At 47.1% G+C, this 23159-nt stretch overlaps 1 protein-coding gene across 2 annotated transcripts in view; it reads left to right on the forward strand.

Moving 5' to 3' along the window:
- Positions 1–23159, forward strand: part of TMEM163 (transmembrane protein 163) — a 255204-nt gene that overhangs the window by 147247 nt on the left and 84798 nt on the right. For both annotated transcript variants that reach the window (XM_060152999.1, XM_060152998.1), the window contains exons 3-4: positions 18770–18813; positions 20262–20353. In XM_060152999.1, coding sequence (XP_060008982.1) covers positions 18770–18813; positions 20262–20353 — 136 coding nt within the window. The remainder of the gene's footprint in view (positions 1–18769; positions 18814–20261; positions 20354–23159) is intronic.

Consider the following 23159-nt stretch of genomic DNA (forward strand, 5'->3'; position numbering starts at 1 on the left):
GTAAAATAGAATTCGGCTCGTCTGTGAAATCTTCCGTGTTCTCTCCCAGCCCAATTGGACACGGCTGCAGTGAATTTGTTCTGCCTTCCTAGAGGCTGGGCTTGGCTCCCTGTAATGAGAGACCTATCTCGTTAGAGGGTAGCACACAGGGATGGGATGGCTTGGAGCTAGGAAAGATCCTGAGAACACTGCCTGTGTGTCTGTCTCCCCTACCAAACTGTGAGCCAGGGGCCAGGGATTTTTCTGTTCACTTCTGTGCCTGCAACTATTGTTGGACTTAAGTCCTTGTGCCTGATGCACAGTGAGGCCAAACAAACTGAAACGTTGGAGTTTGGAGCAGAGAAAGGTTTATTGCAGGGCCAAGCAAGGAGAATGGGTGGCTTGCACTCAAAGGACCTGAACTCCCCTATCATTTTCAGGGAAGAGTTCATAAGCAGAATTTGGGGTGAGGGCTGCAGGGTGTGTGACTTTCTTCTGATTTCTGGTGGTGAGGTAAGGCGGTGCTCCAGGAATCTTGTGCTCAGGCTGAAGTTGCCGTCCTCCGCCTGGGTGTGGGGAGAACAACTCTAAGATGTGTATCAGGTTGTTACATACATCCCTTGAGGAGAAACTAGGACCCTGCTTTATCGTACACTATTGTTCGACTGCCTTTCCCTTGTTTCTGCGTTCCTTCACTTCCCTAATTAGTAACTGTTTGACTCTGCCCTTTGGAACTCAGGGAAGGTCTAGGAGGCTGAGGCCTTTTCCCTACAAACAAGAAACAGGGGACACGGAAACGCTTTCCTACTCAGGAGGGCCCTCGTTTCACAACCCTGCACACATGGCAGACCCTCAGGCAAAGTGTGTGGAGCTACAATAAAGACAGGTGTGAGCATTACCCCCAGGGAATTGTCTCACACCCGAGGAGGCAGTTCTCAGCCTGGGCTCCTGGAGGAACATAAGCAGAAATGGTGGGGAGTCAGGGATGGGGTCCGACTTTGGTTTAGATGGATTTGTTTCCAGACTGCTTAAGCAGGTCCCATTGTGTAGGTGGAAATCAAGGCCGAGCATCTGTATAAAGTTATCCCCGCTGTTACTACGTGTGCTTTCCTATCCTTTCCTTCCTCTTCATTCTCCCCCCTCAAGCTATGCTGAAGAAAAGTCCAACAGGGCCAAAGCAGTCACGATTCTCCCTCCCCTCCCCTCTGTCTGGACTTCCAGGCTGTATGCCTAGGATCCCTACATTAACCCCCTTTCTCCCTGGAGCACGGCAGGTCTGGGCTGGCCTTGCTCAGAAAACGGCTCCTACCTTCTTCTCTACCATGTGGCCTAATTACCTCCAGGCCATGGGACACCTTTGAGCATATTAGGAAAAGGCCCTCTATTCTGAGCGTGGCTGCAGCCCCCACCCCAGGGTGCTCAGCTTGGCTGGTCCCCTGACCCTCACTGGACCCCTTGGCAGGAAGCCCTTGGGCAGTCAACAGCCTGCACAGCTGTACAGGGCTTTGCATCAATGTGGGAGCCATCATGCAATCTCTTCCCATCTTGTAGCTGGGAAATCTGCAAGCACAACACCTCCTGTCAATGAGTTTACCCTACCATTTGGTCTTCAGGTACTTTCTTCATCCAAATTGGTGTTTTCTTGGTGCAAGTTAAAGAACACCGAAAGGCCTTGACGACTACTAAGTAACTTTGGGGAGGGGACATTTGAACACACCTTCCTAGGTCTTTGGTATTTATATAGTCGGTACCCTGGCTCTGTTTTACTCTCTTAATGCTTGACCATTTTTTTCCCCCTATAAACACACAACAAGCAGATCTTATTTATTTTTATTGTATTCACCCACTCTGTCTCCTAAGGTACCAGGATCTACTGCGTTTTGACTGCTTGGCAATGTGCATTTTACTTCCCACTCCTAATTGCTTTCTTGATTTACCAGTGTTTTCATAGTGCTTTAGAAAATTTTACTCTAAACCCTTAGAAAAATAATTAAAATGACAAACTGCTGGGTGGTTGCCGGAGGCTCTGGCACGCAGACCACGTAACAGATGATGGCTGCCTGGGCGAGCTCGTGGCTGTGGGTCCCTCTCCAAGTTCACCCGAGGGTCTTAACTCCCTGAGTTCTAATAATGGAAGCAGAGCTGCAACTGGCATCCCAAGTATCATGACCAAATTCTACCAAACAACATTCCAAGTTTTACAGAAGGAAAGGACACAAGCCTTAAAACAGTGAAATAGACTAAAGCTCTTTGTAAATATTTACGGCAGCTGGAATCCTCTGGTTAATTAAGTTAGGTTTTAAATTCTGTTTTAATGTTGGAAATTATCTTTAAATATCATCCTGCTTGACACTGAAGCAGGACAGAGTTCTCAGAATCGATCTATGTACACATTCTCAAGAACTGCAAATTGGCCTTTATCTCTTTAGAGCAGTGTTTCCCAGCGTCGGCGCTATCCATATTTTGTCCTGGATAATTTTTGTTTTTTGTGTGTGCGTGTGTGGGTGTGTGTGTGTGTGGGGGTGTGTGGTCTGTCCTGTGCACTGTAGGATGTTTGGCAGCATCCCCAGCCTCTGCTCACAAGATGCCAGGAGTAACCCCACTCCCGAGCAGTGAAGTCAGTGTCTCCAGACATTGCCAAATGTCCCCTGGGGCGGGGGCGAGCAATAGCGCCCCCAGGTGAGAAGTGCTGGGTTTACACTTTGCTGACACACCTTGAATGTCACTTCCTTAGACTGAGCCCCTTCTATCCATCTTTTTTTTGTTTTTTTGCGGTACGCAGGCCTCTCACTGTTGTGGCCTCTCCCTTTGCGGAGCACAGGCTCCGGACGCGCGGGCTCAGCGGCCATGCCTCACGGGCCCAGCCGCTCTGCAGCATGTGGGATCTTCCCAGACTGGGGCACGAACCCGCGTCCCCTGCATCGGCAGGCGGACTCTCAACCACTGCGCCACCAGGGAAGCCCTATCCATCGGTTTTTTTAAGAAAAATTTGACATGTATTTCACATTAGAAGATGGAAACATTCTCATCATTTGAGTCTCCCAGTTGTTTGTTGCACACGATGAGAATCTCTTCTGTAGAGAAATGACCGGTTTTCTGTCTTCGTGTGCCTTGGTGGGTCTCTGCCTGTAGTATAATAATAATAACGTGCTGGGGAGCCTGAAATCTCTGTTTCCTCTGGCCACAAAAAGCCCCTTGATATTCTTTTTTGTGTGTGTGCGGTACGCGGGCCTCTCACTGTTGTGGCCTCTCCCGTTGCAGAGCACAGGCTCCGGACGCGCAGGCTCAGTGGCCATGGCTCACGGGCCCAGCCGCTCCGCGGCATGTGGGATCTTCCCGGACCGGGGCACGAACGCGTGTCCTCTGCATCGGCAGGCGGACTCTCAACCACTGTGCCACCAGGGAAGCCCCCTTGATATTCTTTCATCAGCACACAGCTTGCTCAGGAGTTTGGACGTGGAAGGCCCCTTGGTGGTCAGTCCAGTGGCTGCCTTTGTGGGCGGTTGATGTCTTAGGCATGTTGAATCTTTGCAGATTCAGCACTGTGTTGTACTTCTGGGTAATCATGAATATTTACAAGGGAATACATATAAACATCATCTAAATGTCATATCAAATATCCTCCAGTGCAGCAGTTATTTTTATTAAAATTTATTTCTAATTTGAGGAATATTGGCTCTTTGCTATACATATATATATATAGCTATAGCTATAGCTCAGGGCTCTACAGATTTCCTTGCACAGGTCATGAAGAGGACTTTATTTCAGATCATTTAGTACTTAAGGGCCTATAATAAACGTATATGGTCTTCTGAGATATGAGCCTGGGCTGGTAGGATATCATGGGGCACTAGAAGGGCACGTGACTTAAAGTCAGGAGAGGAGGGTTCTAGTCCCATCTTTTGGACACACTGATGTTGGGGCCTCAGTAAAGTTGCTTCCCTCCCTGGACCCCATTGCTTTTTCTGTTAAATAAAGATGTTGGACTAGATGGACCATCTCTAAGGACGTTTCCAGCTTTAAGTGAAAATGTAAGATTTTAATTAAAGTGATAATGAGCTTGGTATTTTCAAATATAATTAAATTGAGTCAGAGAGGTATCTTTTTCTAAGAGGAGGGTTAGTGGTAGAATATTAAAAAATTATATTTATTCCATCAGTGAAACTTGCAAAGTGATGGATATAATTAATGTTGCCATGCAGAATTTGTGGCTGGAGAATCAAAGCGCTCTCTGCAATAATTTCTTCATTTGCAGTCTCTGCTCTGAAGTGAACCTCTTTGGAAGATATGTGTCTGGAGGCTGAGGGTGGGGCTGACTGTACTTGCCTCTCTCTGGGCATCTGGAGACCTGGGTGCCAGTCCTAGCTTTGCTCTGTGCTTTTGGGCAAGCCACTTTGTGTCTCAGGGCTCCGGTCTCACTCTGATGTGAGAAATTAAGCTTTGGTCCTGTCTAGAAACTGATAATCTAGCAGGTGGGCTGCTGCTATCCTAGAAAAGCCTGCTTGCAAGGCTGGCCTTCGGGTGGCCTGTGGGGACTTGACCAGTGAAGCATGGATATGACACTTTCCATGATCAGAGGGGCTCACTGAGCCTAAACTGCCTGTAGAAACGGTGTGGTGTATGCCGAGCACCTGCTTGCCTTCTGGGAGTCTGGGGTTTTAGTACCTGCCAGACAGAAGGTACTTATAAGACAAGCCCCACGGCCCCCCTCCTCCCCCATAAAATCCCCAGGTGCTGAGTCTCTAATGAGCTTCTCTGGGACAGAACGCTTCGTCCGTGTTGTCCCAACTTATCGCGGGAGGAGTTAAGCACATCCTTCTTGACCTCCCTGGGAGAGGACTCTTGGAAGCTTGCGTGTGGTCTCCTCTGGCCTTTGCTCGGGGCACCTTTTCCCTTTGCTGATGTGGCTTTGTATGCTTTTGTTGTAGTCAGTCTTGGCTGTGGCTGTGACTAAATGCTGATTGTTGTGAGCCCTTCTGGTGAGTCACCAGGGCTGCTGATATAGGTAATCTAAAAGTTTGAAAATCTATACAGTAGAATTCTTTGGATTTTTTTTCCCCAGGGTAAAAATAATATCCATACCTTAGGCTTTCCCCACCGCTGAACTTGGTAGTGAGTAAAGGTCACAGCAGAGGCAAGGGGGGGTGAGCTCTCAGAAATCCCCCTGTTCTGTGGTTAAACCATAGCCTAGTTGGTTAGAAAATAAATGCCAGTGAGAAAGGATCACTACAAAGTGAGACGGTAACTAGGCAATACCATTTCAGCCATTATTCTCTTAGCTGTGTGCGTCCTTTGTTGACAAATTGGACGTACCTGGATTCTTAAGACTGAGGCTATCTATAATTTGAGGGCAGCTTATTGTTTGCAGAGATCCTTGTGTGCATCAGTTCTTAATTTATCTTTGAGGTGAAGCCAACTTGAGTGGGGGAGTCGTGTTTAGCATTGAGTGTTCTGATTGAAAAAGACGTTCATGTGTTGTAGCCGTCAAGAGTGTTCAGGTTACAAGCAATAGAGATGCCTCGTGTTAATTTAAGCACAATAAATGAGAACATATTACTGAGTGCAATTGGCTGGATCCGTGGCCTCAAGTGATGTTGTCAGAATTCTGTGTCTCTCCTGCCACCCACCTGCTTCTTCTCTCTCCTCTCCTTTATTCTGTGTCAGCCTCATTCTCAGGTTGACTCTTCAATTTGTGGTGGCCTTGAATTATCTCCGAAGGCAGGGCCATCTTAGTATCAATTACCCCTACTGGAAAGGGGCAGACCCCCCCAAAAGAAAAGACTTCTTATACCTGAACAGTAAAGCAGAATGAGCAAAAATAACTGTCTAGGATATGTGGATCCCGGAAAAAAGTTCCATGGTGTCCACAGAGTTGAGTATTGTGGGTCCCCTTGGTTGGCGGTAGTTGATGGACGTCTTCAAGGACCATCTCTGAGTATGGGGACAGAATATGGCCTTATTTTCCCGGATCCATAATAATTAGGGGGGCTTTCCTGGTGGTGCAGTGGTTAAGAATCTGCCTGCCAATGCAGGGGACACAGGTTCGAGTCCTGGTCCGGGAAGATCCCACATGCCGCGGAGCAGCTAGGTGCATGCGACACAACTGCTGAGCCTGCACTCTAGAGCCCCCGAGCCACAAGTGCTGAGCCCTCATACTACAACTGCTGAAGCCCGCGGGCCTAGAGCCCGTGCTCCGCAACAGAAGAAGCCACCGCAATGTGAGGACCACGCAGTGCAGCAAAGAGTAGCCCCCGCTCGCCGCAACTGGAGAAAGTCCGTGCGCAGCAACAACGATCCAATGCAGCCATCAATCAATCAATCAATAATAAAAAAAATAAAAAATTGTATTAGGGGCTTGATTTCTGCCAGGGGCTGGGCATTGGCTAGAACACGAGTCCTACCTACAAAGGACGGTATGCAGTGTGAAGACCATCCCCCTTATTAATGTGCATAGGGAGCCTTCATATATGTGTTCTCAAGTGTTCTTTTAAATAACTCTTTGCAGCTAAATTTTGACATAACCCTAGTTCTTTTTTTTTTTTTTTTTTTTTTTTTAGTTTTTTGCGGTACGCGGGCCTCTCACTGTTGTGGCCTCTCCCGTTGCAGAGCACTGGCTCTGGATGCGCAGGCTCAGCGGCCATGGCTCACGGGCCCAGCCGTTCCGCGGCATGTGGGATCTTCCCAGACCGGGGCACGAACCCATGTCCCCTGCATCGGCAGGCGGACTCTCAACCACTGTGCCACCAGGGAAGCCCAGAACCCTAGTTCTTAATCAAGGTAAAAAGGAAGTTGCTCTGATAGAAAGGGGGTAGGAGTAGAGTGGGAGACCCTGTGTGATCCCTAAAGGTTATGAACCTATAGAGCCTAAGGAATTGATTTAGAAAAACCCTGAGGTAGATGGGCCAACCACGGTTAAGAGTTTCATTCACTGTCCTGCTACGTAGTTATGAGTTATTTATCAGCACTGAGTGGAAATAAAGCTGGTCCTATCAGGGAAGAATTATTGTCATAGGATCAAGAAAACCATGACTCCTTGGTTATACTTTCTTCTAGGGGCATCAGCACTGATTCCTCTTTGATTTATAGCTCAGTATCACTGGGAGAATGTCCTGGTTCATGTAAAATGCCAAAAACACAGTTCTCACGTATAGAATTCAACCGGAGCTCAGTTCAGGCTGTTTGGCTCAGGCACTACGGGTCTTTGGCTTACTGACACCATGGAGTGTCTATAATTCACGTTCGAGGGTTGTACCGTCCATATTTGTTCTTGCGACTGAGCCTAGGCTTCTCCTGTGAAGTTGTATCGATTGTGTGATGGGTCTGCTGATGTCTTTTCTTTGCTGTTGTACTCTCCACACTTTAGGGTGCTCACAGGGTACATGCATAGCTGATGCATTTGTTGACTTAGAAACTGAACTTAAGATTTCTTTCCTTTATTCTTGTTTCTACCTTTTTGAAGGCCATGATGACTTATGCTCAAGGTTACTGAAAGCTGACAATATTTTACTGAAACATAATAGACCTGGGACACCCCAAAATATAGCAGTTAACACGTGCTTTCAAATATTGTAAGGTGAATTATATTTGTTGAGTAAATTGCCTTATTCTATGATAAATCTTATTTGGATCACATTTTATTTTTTTAAATCTTATTTGGATCACATTTTATTTTTTTAAGTGATAAGAATGCTAAGCTTATGCAGTGAACTACTTCAGGTGTGATGGTGACCTTTATATACGAAAACACATAAGTTTTCAACCCCCTAGAGAGGGAGCAATGTAGCCAAGTGGAGACCTGACCTTTTTAGCCACTGCAAAATGCGTTCTCTGACCTTCGTGTCTAGGAGACAAAGTGAGTGTCCAGGACAGTTGTATCACTGAGGATGTTTGCACTTGTTCTTCCTCCTCTTGATTTCCCATCACCACCATCCCCAACCAAGAAGGAAATGATTTGTTGCAGTGGAGAAAAGTGCTATCTTTGGGCCATTAATTTCGGTCAGTCTCTAACCTTTTTTTTTTTTTTTTTTGCGGTACGCGGGCCTCTCACTGTTGTGGCCTCTCCCGTTGCGGAGCACAGGCTCCGGACGCGCAGGCTCAGCGGCCATGGCTCACAGGCCCAGCCGCTCCGCGGCATGTGGGATCTTCCCGGACCGGGGCGCGAACCCACGTCCCCTGCATCGGCAGGCGGACTCTCAAGCACTGCGCCACCAGGGAAGCCCCAGCACTAGCTCTTTAAGCCAAGTCTTTGAAGTCTTATTGAGTGTATTCCTCTTCCCCAACAGTATATTCTGTTTTTTAAAAAGTTCCTTTAGCAGTTCTTTAAACCAAAGGAGTCCAACGTGTGGTGTGTGTCAGCAGTGCCAGACTAAGGGGCATCTTAGTCATCTGACAAGGTTGACCGTGGGTGGCAACATCGACACCATCGCGAGCTCTAGTTGCCCATGGCATTAGCTTTTGGTTCCGGTATGAATTAATGATTGCATGTTAAATAAAAAGCTGACATTATTATTAGGGCTTAGAGATTTCTCCAGAATTTATTGCTCAGTAATCATTTATTAAGCATCAACTCTGAGCTGGTGCTTTCACAGGCCTTGGAGATAGAGAGTTGAATACGATGCAATCAGCCTGATTTCAGGTCTTCATAGGCTGGTTGGAGAAGACCCAAGGATCATTTCTGTGTGGTGCAAGGTGAGGGCAGCAGGGACGGGGGCTTTGGGTGCCAGAGGACAGATGCTGAGCCAACTTGGAAATAATGGCCTGAGAATGAGCGTTCAAGCTTCAAATTCACAGCAACCACACTCAGAACAGAAGGCTAGAGATGACAAACTGTGAGGTTCTGTTTTATAAAATTCCCCCATCTCTGATTTCTGTTCAGTGAATGCTTTATTTATGAGGCAAAAGTAGCAGCGTTCTATGATTAAGGGATAGTTAGGGCTTTTAGAGGCGTATTTCATCAAATCGCAGGGCAAGTCATGCCTGTGTCCCCAGCTATCCCCAGCAGTGGCACATAGTAGATGCTCAATAAACATTTATTTATTGAATGGAAGAATGATTGGGGAGCTCAGGCTCCTCGTGTTCGTCTGGAGAGGGTTGCAGGACAGGGCCGAGTGTCGTCTGAGGGCCCCTGGCCAAGCCACCCACAGGCAATAGAGCTGTGCTCACAGTAACCAGAGCACAGGGAGGAATAAAATTATATGTAAGGCAGTTGACATTCAGCGAGAAGCTTGCTCCTCCCCTTAGTTCTGGCGAGTGAGGTCTTTGGAATGATTGTAAGAACAAGTGAGGGTGGATCGTTTACTCCACTGATGACAGTCCGTAAAGGATCATCAAAGTTGGGTAGCCGTGCTTCCAGCAGCTCTTCCACCTCTTTATTCCCTGTTTGTAGAAGAAGCGACGTGAAAGTGTGCTGTGTTGCTGAAGAAACTCTGGCATGAAAAGCTGGGCTCTTGGCTTTTCATCCCTGAACTGGTGCCTCCTGTGCCCTGGGACCCTTGAGAGCCTCTCGAAATCCCGTCTTTCCCTGTTAAGTAGCAGTTGTCCTGTTCATGTTCCAGGAACGCTGACTTCCCGCTCTGGAGTGGGGGTGGGTGCGGGTGCATTTCATGTTACACGCACTGAAGCAGAGCGAATGAACGTCTGGTGTGTGTAGGAAGGAGTGAGGTGCCCTGGTCCAGGGTGGAGACTCTCCCTGGGTTGCTCTCATTCTGACTTTCCTTTTTCATGTGCTATTTATTCTGTGCTGGCTCTTGGCTTTCTGGGTTTGAGGCCGTTCTGGCTCTTCCCATAGTCCCAGGTCTTTGTCATTTGCAGATGCTTCAAGTTCTCTTTAAAAGAATGGGCCTTACAGAGGCTGCTTTCTCTGTGATGCCTTGCAGAGTGTTGGCTGCCACTCCCGTTTGCTCAGGGAATGGCCGCCTGGTCACACATCTGGGCCTCTCGGTGCGTGTTGAACCCCAGTCCTGTCTGCTTTCTCCCCGAAGACTTTGTTCACTGCGGGTTGAAGCTAAGCAGTAGGCGTCGTTTCAATCAGTCAATCAATCAATCAATCAATCAATCAAGCTGAGGGCTTTTGTGTGTTCAGGCATTGATTTAGGCATATGAGAGACACTGAGGAACAAAACAGAAGAGCCTATGGCCTTTGTAGTGCTTACATTCTAATGTGTGAAGTGGGGCAAAGGGTATACAGTATTCATAGATAAGTAAGTGGGATGGTGTGGTAGAAGATGTATGTGCTCTGGATAAAGGAACCCTAGAGCATGGTAAGGGGAAGGTTGCAGTATTAAGTAGGGTTGCCAGGACAGGCTGAGGTGAGCTTTGAACAGAGACCTGAAGGCAATGAGGGAGTGAGCCAGTCAGATTCTGTGGTAAGAAGGCTCCAGGCGGAAGAATGAGATAGAACCCAGGCGAGCAGGAGCATGCCTGGCTGAGGGGAGGTCAGTGGACAGGTGCGGCTGTAATGGAGGAGGTCAGTGCGTGGGGCCTCCTCCATCATAAGGACCTAGGCCTTTCCTGGGAGTGGGACAGCTAGAACCACTCTGGCTGCATGTTGAGAAAGCAGGGGGACGGTTGGGAGGATGTGGGGAGTTCAGGCAAGACACCTTGGGAGTTGCTTCCTGTTAGAAACCTGAATGCAAATTCATCTTTCATTGCAAAGCTCCCCAGGTCACCATCAAACGGTGCTCCCTGCCCCATTGTAGTAGCTCAAGGACAATATTTTCTAACCTCTTCATGACTGTCCTTGCTGTGGGTCACACAGGTTATTGTGGGTGTGGGATGGTGAAAGGGACTTTATGGCCACTTTTTGTACATGACCTGCCTCTTGGTCATGTGAAAGAAAGAGAAACCTTCATAATCGTCCCTGAGGTCTTGGCAAGAGCTTCCCTGTCTGCAGACAGGCAGAGCCCTGGAGGGTGGGTGGGCAGTGCCCATAGCCTGCCTGGGCTAATGACTGCTTCTCAGGTTCTAGGGAAGATGAATCTCTCAAAGAATGGTGTTGGCTTTGAGAACTGACCCACCCACCGTACAGCTTTCTATAATTTGCCGAGAGCCAGACCTGACAGTGGAAACGTTGGAGGCTACTGTTCATGCAGTAAAATGAATATTTAGCAGGGATTTTGCTGGCAACTGCAGACACAGAGGTGAAACTACTGTCCTTTCCCTTAAGCTGCTCAGGGCTATACCCTCAAGCCTGCCGGGTCAGCTGGATACCCTGAGGGGCCAGGCGGGTGAGCAAGGCCAGCTGGGTCCAATGATGCAGGAGAGGCAACTGGCCAAGAGCACGCCCCGCCCAAACACAGCGCTGCATCGCTGAAAGGGACTGCCCAGCACCGGCAGATCTCAGGTTTTCCTGACTTAAAAATGTTGGTAGCCAGTTCTGATGCTTGAATAATGCTATATAGGTCAAACAGAAACTTCTGAATTTCATCCTTAGGTGCGCTTTTGCAAATTATGGTCTAGACAGACCAAAGTATTGGGCCGGCCAAAAAGTTCGTTGGGGGTTTTCCATACCATCTTTCAATACAAAGTCGTCACTGTGCTGCCGCTGAAGATGAGTAGTTGAACGGGCTAAGCAGTTCTGTTTGATCTATTTTCCTAACTGCTTTACCCTCTTCCTTCAGTGGTGACTGAATTCAGCATCCTGTCACTCATTTTTGGGTACGTTATATTCTTGTTTGAGTGGGAGGGAGCGTCTGGAAGCTGTTGGAGGTGCTCTTGAAGTGGGTCAGAACATCAGTCGGTTAATTTTGACTCATGCTGCTGCCTTGGTTGCAGCCAGCACGTTGAAGGTGGATGATGGAAAGATGGGTTCGCAAATGGCGTTAGTTCCGTAGCTGTGGGAGGGGTGGTTGGTAGGCGTCGGAGGGACAAAGGTGGTCTAATTAAAGTGGGGTTGATTTATTAATGGAGCTGTACTGGGCACAGAATTTAGCAATGGGAGGTGTTAATGGACCTGGGGTATTGCTAAAGAGTGCTAAGGCTCAAGACAATTACTGCCTGACTTTGGTGAGAATGACAGATGGGTCCTTGCTGTTGGATAAATTTTGCCTGCAGCTGAAATGGCATTCTTTGTTTCACCCTTGAGGGGCTCTCGGCCTTGACCCTCAGTTGCCTCGCTGGCTCTGTCACCTCCCTGTGCATTTCCAGGACCTCCCTGTGCATTTCCAGGGCACTTTGTCTGCACCTCTGCAAGCCTGCTGCTTACTCAGCTGTGGGATTTGCATGTGGCTTTGCCCTAACAATGGGTTGCCTGGGTCCGCTCCATTTTCCAGCTGTCCTTCTGTTTGAATTGGAGTTTCCAGCTGAAGTGATTTCTGGCCTGAGTGGGACTTAAAGAAGTTCTGGTCTTCAACCAGACCTGTATAAATATTTCCTTAGGACTTCTGTTGTATGTGTGCTTTTGGGAGTGTAGCTGTTATTACCCCCTTGACATGTCAAAGTGGAGTGTAGGACACGCAAAAACCGCGGAGGCTGGAGGTCCCTTAGATGGGAAGTGACATTTTGCTTGTGTCCCTGGCCTGTCTGCCCGTGCCATGCTTCTAAGAACTCTTTGGGGCATTTGCAAGCTGCTCCTGTAGGTGATTTGGCCTTGGGAGATGGATTTCAGAAATGGAGACGTAATAAAGATGTGTATGGTAGGATGCGTTCCTCTTAGCCAGAAGCATTCATGAGCTCACAATGCCACCTGCTCTCAGATGTTTGTCATAAATCTGATTTCTGCTGTGCTGATTTACATCTTTGACTACGTTGTTACAAGTCGGATAATTTTCCCCCCAAATAAAATGGATTTCTTTTTCTACCTTGAGTGGTCATATATGATGGTTGTGGAAAACGTAGGAAATACAAAAAAGTGGAAAGGAAAGAAATCCACTCAAACAGCCCTCAAATATTCCAACCCACTAAAGATTAACCATTGTTATGATTTGAGGGATTCTTAAGTTGTTTTCAATGCATTTTTGAAGTGTAGTTGTACTGTATCACACATATGGTCTTGTCTCTTGCCCTTTTCTACCTAAGTTTTTTGCTCAAACAGTAAGGAAATCTATGATCTCACGTAACTTCCCTCTTACTCCCTTTTGTCTCAGACAGAATGGCCTCATAGGTGTCAGGTGTCCCACCTCAGGGCCTTTGCAATTGACTCCTCCCATTATCTGGAAGTTTCTTCCCCCAGATGATTGCCCTGCTCACTTCCCCACCTCCTCCAGACCTTTGCTCAAGTCTCACCTTCTCAGTGAAGCCTCTTCTGACCTCTCCATTCAGTTTGCACCTGTACCAGGCAGAACCCCTCCTGACCTAGACCCATCCTTTCCCGCGGCACCCAGTCCTCGCGGCACCAAATACACCAGCTGTTGATTGTCAACACCATTATTCTATCTAGTATGCTAATATCAACGTTAGCCAACAGCACTCTTGGTAAACATTTCTGAACAGCTACGTATAGCTTATTCTTTAAATGGACCGTTCTTTAATCATTACGCTGCTGCTGGATATTTAAATTGCAACCAGTGTTTTGCTATTATAAATCATGCAAACCTACGGTGAAGCTTTTGTGTAGAAGGTGTTTGTCCATTTCTTAGGCATTAAAAGAGATTCTTGGAAAAGGGATGACTGGCTCAAGGTGTATTAAGACTCATTTGGCTTCCAGTGATACAAACTCAACTCAGACTGGCTGAAAAATTATTGGAAATTATTGACCAATGTATTGATATTTGAAAAATATAGGGGTAGACTTCAGGTAGGGCTGATTCCAGAGGTTCAGTCCTTGTCACCAGGGCTTTGATTTGTGTCTGTCTTAATAACTGCTTTCCTCCATGTTGGCTTCGTCCTAAGGCAGCCTCCCCTCATTTAGGGCAGAATTGCTACCGGCAGCTCCTGTTTTCTTGCTGCCAGCTCTACTGTCGCCTCTTAGAAAGACATCCTCTTCCCAGTATTTTCAGCAGAAACTCAGGACTGGTTGTCACTGGCTCAAATTGAATTGTGCCATCTCTGAATCATTAACTCTGGCCTCGGGACAGGGATAGACTAGTGGGGGTCACAGTGCCGTCCCACTCAAACCCCATAGTCTGAGGGTAGGGGATATACTGTTTCCCAGAGGAGACTCAGGGCCCTTCTACCCGAATGGGGAATGGCTGCTGGGCAGGCCCCAAACTATAGGTCTTCATTTGACTTAGGGACACCTTAAGAACTCTGTGTCTTAGTATTTAAAAAACAAGACACAAGACAGCAGGGAAAGTGAGAGAAGCCCAGTTGCTAAGCGTGCGTTTTTGGGTGTGCTAGGCCAGCCTAATCAGATGACAGCCTGCTTCCACTCTGAACACGGGGTCGGGGTCGGGGTGGGGGGATGAGAGGACGGAAGCCAAGGCCTCAGCTCCCTGGGGAATGAGACTCACTGGCCTGTAGGCTGTACCACCTCCTTGAGTGCGTGGTTCAGTGATGAGTGTTAGAGACAAGTTCTGAATGTAAGGGGCAGAAACATTCCTGAAAATTTCCCTGATTTTCCCTCTGCTACCAGTGGTATCCAGAGGAACCTGTAGGCTGCTGGTGGTGGGGCATGTAGCCGAAATTCGGCCTCTGTACAACGCTCCCGAATTGAATCTCGGAGACAGAGTTTCGGGTAAAGTAGAAAAGAATAGCTTGGGCCACAGCAGGCGAATGCCCTCAAAACTATGTGTCCCCACGTGGAGGGGGCAGTGAAGAGTTTTATAGTAATGTTTGAAAGAGGAGGGCGTGATCAGCTCGTGGGCCTTCTTCTGATTGGTTGGAGGTGAGGTAATTGGGAGTCAGCATCATCAACCCTCTGGTTCCAACCGGTCTGGGGTCTGCGTGCTTGGGGGCCGCATACGGTTAACTTCTCCCACCTGTTGGGGGTCAGTATCTGCAAAACAGCTCAAAAATATTGTTCTGTGCATCCCTTGAGGGGGAACCAGGACCCTGCCCCAAGGATGCACTATTGTTTCTTTTTTAACTTTTTTATTGAAGTAGAGTTGATGTACAGTGTTGTGTTAATTTCTGCTGTACAGCAAAGTGACTCAGTTATACACACATATATATAGACATTCTTTTTTTAATATTCTTTTCCGTTATGGTTTATCCTAGGAGACTAGATACAGTTCCCTGTGCTAGACAGTAGGACCTTGCTGTGTATCCATTCTGAATGTAACAGCTTGCATCTACCAACCCCAAACTCCCCGTAGTGGGAGGCCGCACTATTGTTTCTTGGCTTCTCCTTCCTTGTCTCCGCCTCCCCTCCCTGCCCTGAGTAGCAACTGTTTGAACCTGCCCTTTGGAACTCAGGGAAGGTCATGGAGGCTGAATGAAGCCTGTTTCCTGCAAACAAGAAATGGGGGACACAGAAAGGCTTTTGTGCCCAGGAGCCCCACAGGGTCCTGCTGGGTTTCAGGTGCTCCATCCAGGAGCAGCTGTGATGTGCGTTAAACAGCCTCACACTTGCCTGCTGAGGGCCACAGAGATTTCATTATCTTCAGCTGGGCCTCTGCCTGGACCCAGAGCAGCCTTCCTAGGAGACCTCCACCCTTGCAATGGGATTGGACCTTGCCAGCTTGCAGCATAACGGTCTGAGGTCGAAATGGCCCTTTCTTCTCTGTTGTCCAGTGTTGAATCTAGCACCTGCCTTAAAGGCGCCGCTGCACTTTTGTTGGGCCTTTGCTGGCTTCCCAGCTCCCCTCAGCCAAGTACTTGTGGGCTCCAGGGGCACCTGCCCTGTAATCTCTGCCTTGGTGTGGGTCATCTTGGCCCAGGATCTCGTCAAGTGGAACTCATTCTTAGCACAAGGGAAGTTGGAAACGCCCTCATGGAAACCCCACAGTTGGCTCTCTTTCTGTGGGAGTAGCGACTTTCTAAACCAATCCGACCCTTTCCTCTGAGTCCGTTCTTATCCCAGAATTAGGATGTGTCATGTCAGGTTAGGGCGAAGGAAAATAAAGTCATTTACTCTAAAGAAATTCCTAAAAGTTGGGCTGACCTCTTCCATTTGGGTCCGTTGCTAACGACTGTTTGCTGTTGTGTCTTCGCGAGAGCTGGGGAGTCGCTCCCAAAGGGAAGCTGCCAGAGCTGTGCCCAAGTGGAGGGCCCTTCAGTGCTCCCTCGATTCCCCATGCAATATCCAGCCTTTCCCCCTTTCCATCGCATCAAGGAAACTCGATGGAGCCAATTTAGAAGTAAATGAGACATGGGAATGCCTCCCTTGTCTTCAGGACTCTACGTGAACCTGGGGCCCAGCTGCTCCAGTTCTCCTTGGTGTGCGTGGGATAGAACAATATGAAGATTCTACCTGTGCTCTCAGTTATTCATCCACTGGGCAGGCTCAAGTCGCGCAAGCAGAATTTTCCAGTATAGTTCTGAGAGTACTTGGAATCTGTAGCCCACTCTACAAATGCCTGGTATTACCGAATAACTTGATTAAAACATTTTACAGCAATGGTTTACTGCTTGGAAAGCAGCAGGTCTTCTGTGAAGGCTAGTGGAGGGCTTTTCTAGCTGTGTTGTCCATTCCGTGCTGCCCAGTCCAGACAGTGCAGGTGGAGACAGAGAGGGGGCTCCCGCCTGGACAGCTCTTCATCTGAGGTATATATTGAGCATCCGTGCAAGATGCTAGTAAGAGTTAATAAGCTTTCCATTACTGGTAAAGAAGTCACCCACAAAAAGCACACAACTAAGATATCCTAAAAACAGATTGTAAAGGAAACAAGCCAGATACTCATTTCGATTCATTTCTATGAAATTTTATTAAGCTTCATCCACAGTTACTGAGCGCTTACTGCAAGCCAGGATCAGTGTCTTACAGGGCACTTCAGACCTGGCAAGGGGTCTGCTGCCTTTTTTTTTTTTGCACATGCCAACCTGGCCGGGAGTTGAGTTCTTTGGGAAGGTCCAGTGCCTCTTTGTACCGTCACACCCATGTTGTCCTTGAAAGCTGCAGTCGGTCACTGCACACGGCTGGCTTTGCCCTTCTCCCTGTGCCAGTAAGAGTGACAGGAGCAGCTCACGTCACAAACACAGAAGGCCAGCAATGTAATGGGTTGCACTCACCTCACATAGCCCGAGGACCCGAATGTGGCTGAGTCTCTGGAAAGGCTGGGAAACTTCGAGAAGCTAGCGGTTCTCTCTTGCCCCAGTGCTGTGCTTACCCCTGTAGGAGCTTGTCTCTCTGTGTAGCAACCAGTGTGGCCAACCCTAGCTCTGGTGTTTCAATTCCAACAGCATAAATTGACCGGCTAGGCGCTCTCTGTCTCAGTTCTTTTTTTTTTTTTTTAAGTTTGAAACTTCATTAGAACACTTGCCAGTCGTGTGTTGCAATTATCTATAAAAATCAAGCCAGTAGTTGGTTGCTTATAACATTCAAAAATCCATCAGGGGGCTTCCCGGGTGGCGCAGTGGTTGAGAGTCCGCCTGCCGATGCAGGGGACACGGGTTCCTGCCCCGGTCCGGGAAGATCCCACATGCCGCGGAGCGGCTGGGCCCGTGAGGCATGGCCGCTGAGCCTGCGCGTCCGGAGCCTGTGCTCCGCAACGGGAGAGAGGCCTGCGTACCGCCAAAAAAAAAAAAAAATCCATCAAACTGTTGTTACCAGGCAAAGAAGATAGGTGCATTGACATACTAGATTAGTTCTATCAGGAACTTGGTCAGAATTGGGAGAAATAAGTTCTAGTGTATTTATCAGCTACATCGTTTAGAACAATAACATTCTTTCTATTTCTGCTACATAGAAGAATTCTTAAATCATAGAAAATGGAATATGCTTGCGTCACACTGGGTCAGATGACCCCCCTCATGGCTGTGGGCAGGGGTCCAAAGCACAATATGGCCGCCCAGGGTCCATATGGATAAGACAGAGAGCAGCTCCCAGAGAAGGGACATGTGCTGCGTTGAGTGGGAGTCCAGAGGGGTATTGACCTCCATGCCCTGCATCCATGCCTCCCTTACTCGTTGCGGGAGTGCTTGTAACATCTGTGCCCAGAGCGATCCACTTCAAAGCCTTGCTGACCCACTGGGTTGGGTTTCATTCTTTATTAGTGAGTGGACATATGCTTGTTTCATAGGGCTTTTGCGTGGAGACCTGCCTTATTAAGTCAAATTGAGAACTGTCTTTGAAGCTGGACATTGCTTTGGCGCAGAACCGATCACAGAATTAGACAAAAGTGCTACCCAATCAACTTGCCCCCCAGAAGGTCGACTGATTTTTGAATATGCATGAAATGTGTTTTAATTATAACTGTAACACCTACTTTTGTAGACATCTCTTGTTTAAGGTAATTTGTTCATTCTTTTTCTAGACAGCTTTCATGAGGTCCACACTGGATATTAAGCTCTGGTGGGCAAGAGATTTTATTCCAACCATGCCAGCAATGGTGTGTGCATGTAGTTACCACCACTAATTACCTTATTATGGGAACAGTTTGGATGGTTACAGTTTCACTTTCAAAGTTTAATATGGTTCCCAGCTCTCTATTCCCAGTTGTTAAATTCTCAGGGCCTCAGCTGTCATTTGACTGACAACTGCTTGAGCATTTTCGTTCTGAAGCTGGCCCTTTGCTGCTTCAGGGCACACTGGGAAGAGAGGGTGTTGCAGGTGAAGTCTGGACGCTTTTCACATCGCTCTTGAATTTTTTAAATTCTCGGATTTGACAAGTACAGTTAATTTTTAATTTCCTTCTCTTAGAACTTTTCCATTGATGTGTAAAAGGCCATATCAAATATATGAATAGTCTCACAAATGAGAGAAAGTATCTATGAGGTCTTAAAATATTCTGAATAATATTTTCTTTCTTTTTAGCTGTCTCCGTTATGAGGTACAGCGCCTCTGCTTTTGGGTTTGCAGTAAGTAACCTGAAATGTACTTTTATGAAGTTTTGCACGTTTCTCCTGAGCCTGCAAATCTCTTGCTGGGCTCTTAATTAAGAGGGTGGTTAGCAAATGAGAGAGAGCATGACAATCACCTTTTATGGAAGTGGCTTCTACAAACAATTATAATTTAATAGAAGTACACTGCAGTGACACTGTCTAATTCTCAACAAGAGATCAGGGCCACCGTGTTTTCTGCATCTGGTTGAGAAGGATGCTTATAGGGTTTTAGCCCTTCCCGCCCACCCCCCAAGGTTTTAGGTTTGAAACTGGGCACACATTGGAGTGAACCATTTGCTGGTGTGGGCAGAGGTGTTGGGAGTTAAGATTGGGGGTGCTGGCACTAGGACGTCAGTCCGTAGCCAGACTTGGAATAACCAGGCTTCCCTGCCTGCTTCCTGATGGGTGTTGGTTAGAGAAAATGGGTCTCAGTTGCTGAAAACTTGAGTGAAGTCTTCCCACATCCCTTTAAGAGAATGCTAGTGCTTGTAATTTTCCAGATGAAAAGTGCGGCGTGGTGACTCATGCAGAGAAAGCTCCTTGAAACAGCCCTCCTGCATAGCTTCAGGGCTTCCTGTACCTGAGGGTGTGTGTTCCTGTTCCCAAACCTGCTTCTTCCCTTTGTTGTGGGGAGAAGTTGGGCTGGGAACAGGAACACACACCCTCAGTGTTTTGAGGCTTGCAGATTCTTTTCAGGATCTTTTGAAAGGTGTGGACTGTCTCTCCAGAAAAATGCCAAAGTGCCGCATACACGCACTCACACACTCCACACCACCCCCCTGCCCACCTCTCTCTCATACTCCTGTCTCTCTCCCCTCCTCTCTTACATTTCTCTCTCTTATGCATTCACTCGTTCATTTGAACAAAAGCATTGAATTTTGCATCCAATTTCACGGTGTTGGCAGACTTCCCGGAGCCCCTGGGTGACCCCACCTTCTGGACCCCTGGACCCCGGGTATCAATAGAACAGTCCCACTGAGAGCCAGAAACACAGAGTCCTTGGCCTGAATCTTCTACTTGGGACTGGCAGGAAAATGCTGAAATTATCTTGCCTGCCCTGGGGAAATCAATTTCACATGTGTCAGAACAGCGTCATCACCCTGCCCACATCTCCAGAGGGCTGGGAGCCAGAGGCCCCAGGAGCAGAGCCCTGCACACCAGAGTGTGGTTTCTCAGGCCCCAGCAGCAAGGGACCAGGGAGAGCCGTGACCCTGGCACCAGGCAGGCGTGTTGGGTGCCCTGGCTCAGAATTCCCAGGATTCACCTTGAGGATGATGAATGACCAGCATTGTAAAGATGTGAAGCCTGTTTGCTCTGAGGTCACTGGCTCAGATGTTCTGAGTCACAGAACGCTTACCTCGCGTCTTCGCAGTTGTGCCCTATTAACTCTGGGAAACCACTAATACCGTGTCTCCTTCTCCTAGTTTGATGCCATCCTTGACGTCCTGTCTTCTGCGATCGTCCTGTGGCGTTACAGCAACGCGGCCGCTGTACACTCTGCCCATAGGGAATACATGTAAGTGGATTTTTGTCTTCTTCCAGACTGCAGAACCCTCGCAAATGAGGGGCACGTAATTAGGCTGTCAGCACAGCTCCCCCTGTAGCTTTGGTCCTGGTGATGAGAATAATAAGTTCCCCAAATTGCCTTTGAGACTGGCTAGTATGATATCAGCTATATGATAGGCCCCTTCTGCGATGGTCAGAGGGATGGGATGTCCCTTTATAATTCTCCCTGTTCTATGCACTTGAGTCTGGAGTGAATATTTGTATGCTCATTTGCCTGTCCATCCATTCATCTATCCGTGGATCAATCCGAAACTGCACGGCTCAGATTGGGACTTGGACCCCCAGGCCAGGACTCAAACCCCGTCAAACCCCAGTCTGGGACTTGAACCCACTGTCTTTTCATTGAAATCACACACCTGGTCTCAGGACTTACTGAAGCTCAAGTTCTTCATGTCTCGGCACAGAAAGAATTCAGTGAGAGACAAAGTGATAGGTATTTATTTAGAGAGATACACATTCCACAGACAGAATGTGGTCCCTGACTTATGGGGTGGCTAGTTTCTATGGGCTGGGCAATTTCATAGACTAAAGAGTGAGAGGATTACTCCAACTATCTTGGAGAAGGGGCAGGGATTTCCACTAATTTGGCCACTGCCCACTTTTTGACCTTTTATGGTGAGCCTCAGAACCATCATGGCTCTGGTGGGTGTGTCTCTTAGTGTGCTGATGTATACAGTGAGTGTATAATAAGGCTCACAGTTTTTGTCATATACTCAACGTCTGTGTCATTTTTTTTTTTTTTTTTTTTTTTTTGCGGTATGCGAGCCTCTCACTGTTGTGGCCTCTTCCGTTGCGGAGCACAGGCTCCGGACGTGCAGGCCCAGCGGCCATGGCTCACGGGCCCAGCTGTTCCGCGCGGCATGTGGGATCTTCCCAGATCGGGGCACAAACCCGTGTCCCCTGCATTGGCAGGCGGACTCTCAACCACTGCGCCACCAGGGAAGCCCTGTGTCATTCTTTTAAAGGTTGTGCCCTGTCCCCTTCCCTCCTGTTTCAAATCCATCTACCAATCCACCCATCCTTCCATCCTCTCTCAATTTGTGTTACTGGAATCTTTGCTCCCTTGAATTTTTATGCTTTTTTTTTTCCTTTCTTTTTAAGTAAGATGAGTTCTCCGCTGTAATTTACAGAAGACATCTTGAAGGCGTTCTAAATTATTCTACTTGTCTTCTCTCCCTCTCTGTATTAGAAGATATTGCTTGCCCCAGTCTCTACATCTTGTGGGTGATGATTTTGTGTTTGAGGTACTTGTGTTTGTGACCTTAAAACGTGTGTCTTTCCGATTTCCATTTTTTTCTTCTCTTGGTAATCCCCAGGTTCCAAAGTCAGATCTGTTGGCTTTGAATCTCAGCTGCACAACTTGTCAGCTCTGTGACCATGGGAAGCTATCCTAAACTGGTCTATGCCTTGTTTCCTTACCTGGAAAAAAGGGGAAATAACAGTACCTCCTCATAGGATTATTGTGACGATTATGTGAGTGAGGTAATCATCACATATACGATGTAATATAATATTAGGTTATATATATTAACTTAGAGCAGTGTTTGGCATGTAGTTCAGTAAGCCTTAGCTGTCATTGTTATTAATTATAAAGGGGGCTCCCCTGGGACTGAGCCATCGCTGGTTATTAGAGCAGCAGCTTTACTCCACCTCGGCAGCGTTTGGACAGTTGAATACAAATGAGTAAGTGCCCCGTGCTTTGTTGCGGTGCCCAGACAGAAGGTATTCTTGATGGGAGATGCTGTGTCACAATCAGACATACGAACGTTGAGTGTCAGGGGACTCAGATAGTAATATATCTGAGGTTGCATGTGCCAGATGGAAGGCTTGAAAGATGATGCCAAAACTGATTCGAGAATGAGAGCAACTTTTAGTTTAGTTGTTGGCTTTAGACAGAGCACAAAAGCTTCTTTTAAGTGTTAACTGTGTATTTTAATGTGCATTAGCTCTTGTAACAAATATAATTAAGGTATCAAATCTGTGATATCACAGATGATATTCTTTAGGATAAGGTTAATTTTTGAAAAAGTGAGTCAGCTTATTGGTTGAAAAAATTAAGAAACAATAGCAGTAAACTGATTTTGTAAAATTTCAAATGACGGTATTATAATGATAGAAGTTGAATCAACACTGGTCTAGCTGAAGGAGCAGTGAATGCATCTACCCAGGCTGTTGCTGGCTGGTATTTGAGGAATACAGTGAGAACAATCTGGAGAGTGCAGTGCAGACACATACTCGACTTTCAAGAGTTGGTCCCTGTGCTCTCAGAAGAACACATATTCTTTGGATTTATAGTTGCGCTATCCAATATGGCAGCCACTAGAGGCTGGTCCTGAGAGGTGTTGTAACTGTAAAATACACACCAGGTTCCAAATACATAGTAAGAAAAATGAGTATAAACGTTTTATTAATAATTTAAAAACAATATTGATTACATGTTTAAGAATATTTTGGATGTATTAGGTTAAATAAACTATTACAATTAATTTTACTTGCTTGTGTTTACATTTTTAATATGGCTTTTAGAAATTTAAAATGACATATGGGGCTAATATTATATTTCTGTTGGGCCTTGCCCTCAGAAGAGAAAGCTCTTCCCTCTGCCTTCTCTTATTTTGGAGTTAATAACCCAGAATTTGATTTGCAATTCTAGGAGGAATTGAATTCAGTGTTTCTCAATTTCTCTCTTCTAATTTGCTTTTTAAATCTGATTTCCTTTATGCTAAAATGAATCTCTTACATATTAGTCACAAAGC

Source organism: Lagenorhynchus albirostris, chromosome 6 (genome assembly GCF_949774975.1).
Source record: "Lagenorhynchus albirostris chromosome 6, mLagAlb1.1, whole genome shotgun sequence".
Lineage (NCBI taxonomy): Eukaryota > Metazoa > Chordata > Mammalia > Artiodactyla > Delphinidae > Lagenorhynchus > Lagenorhynchus albirostris.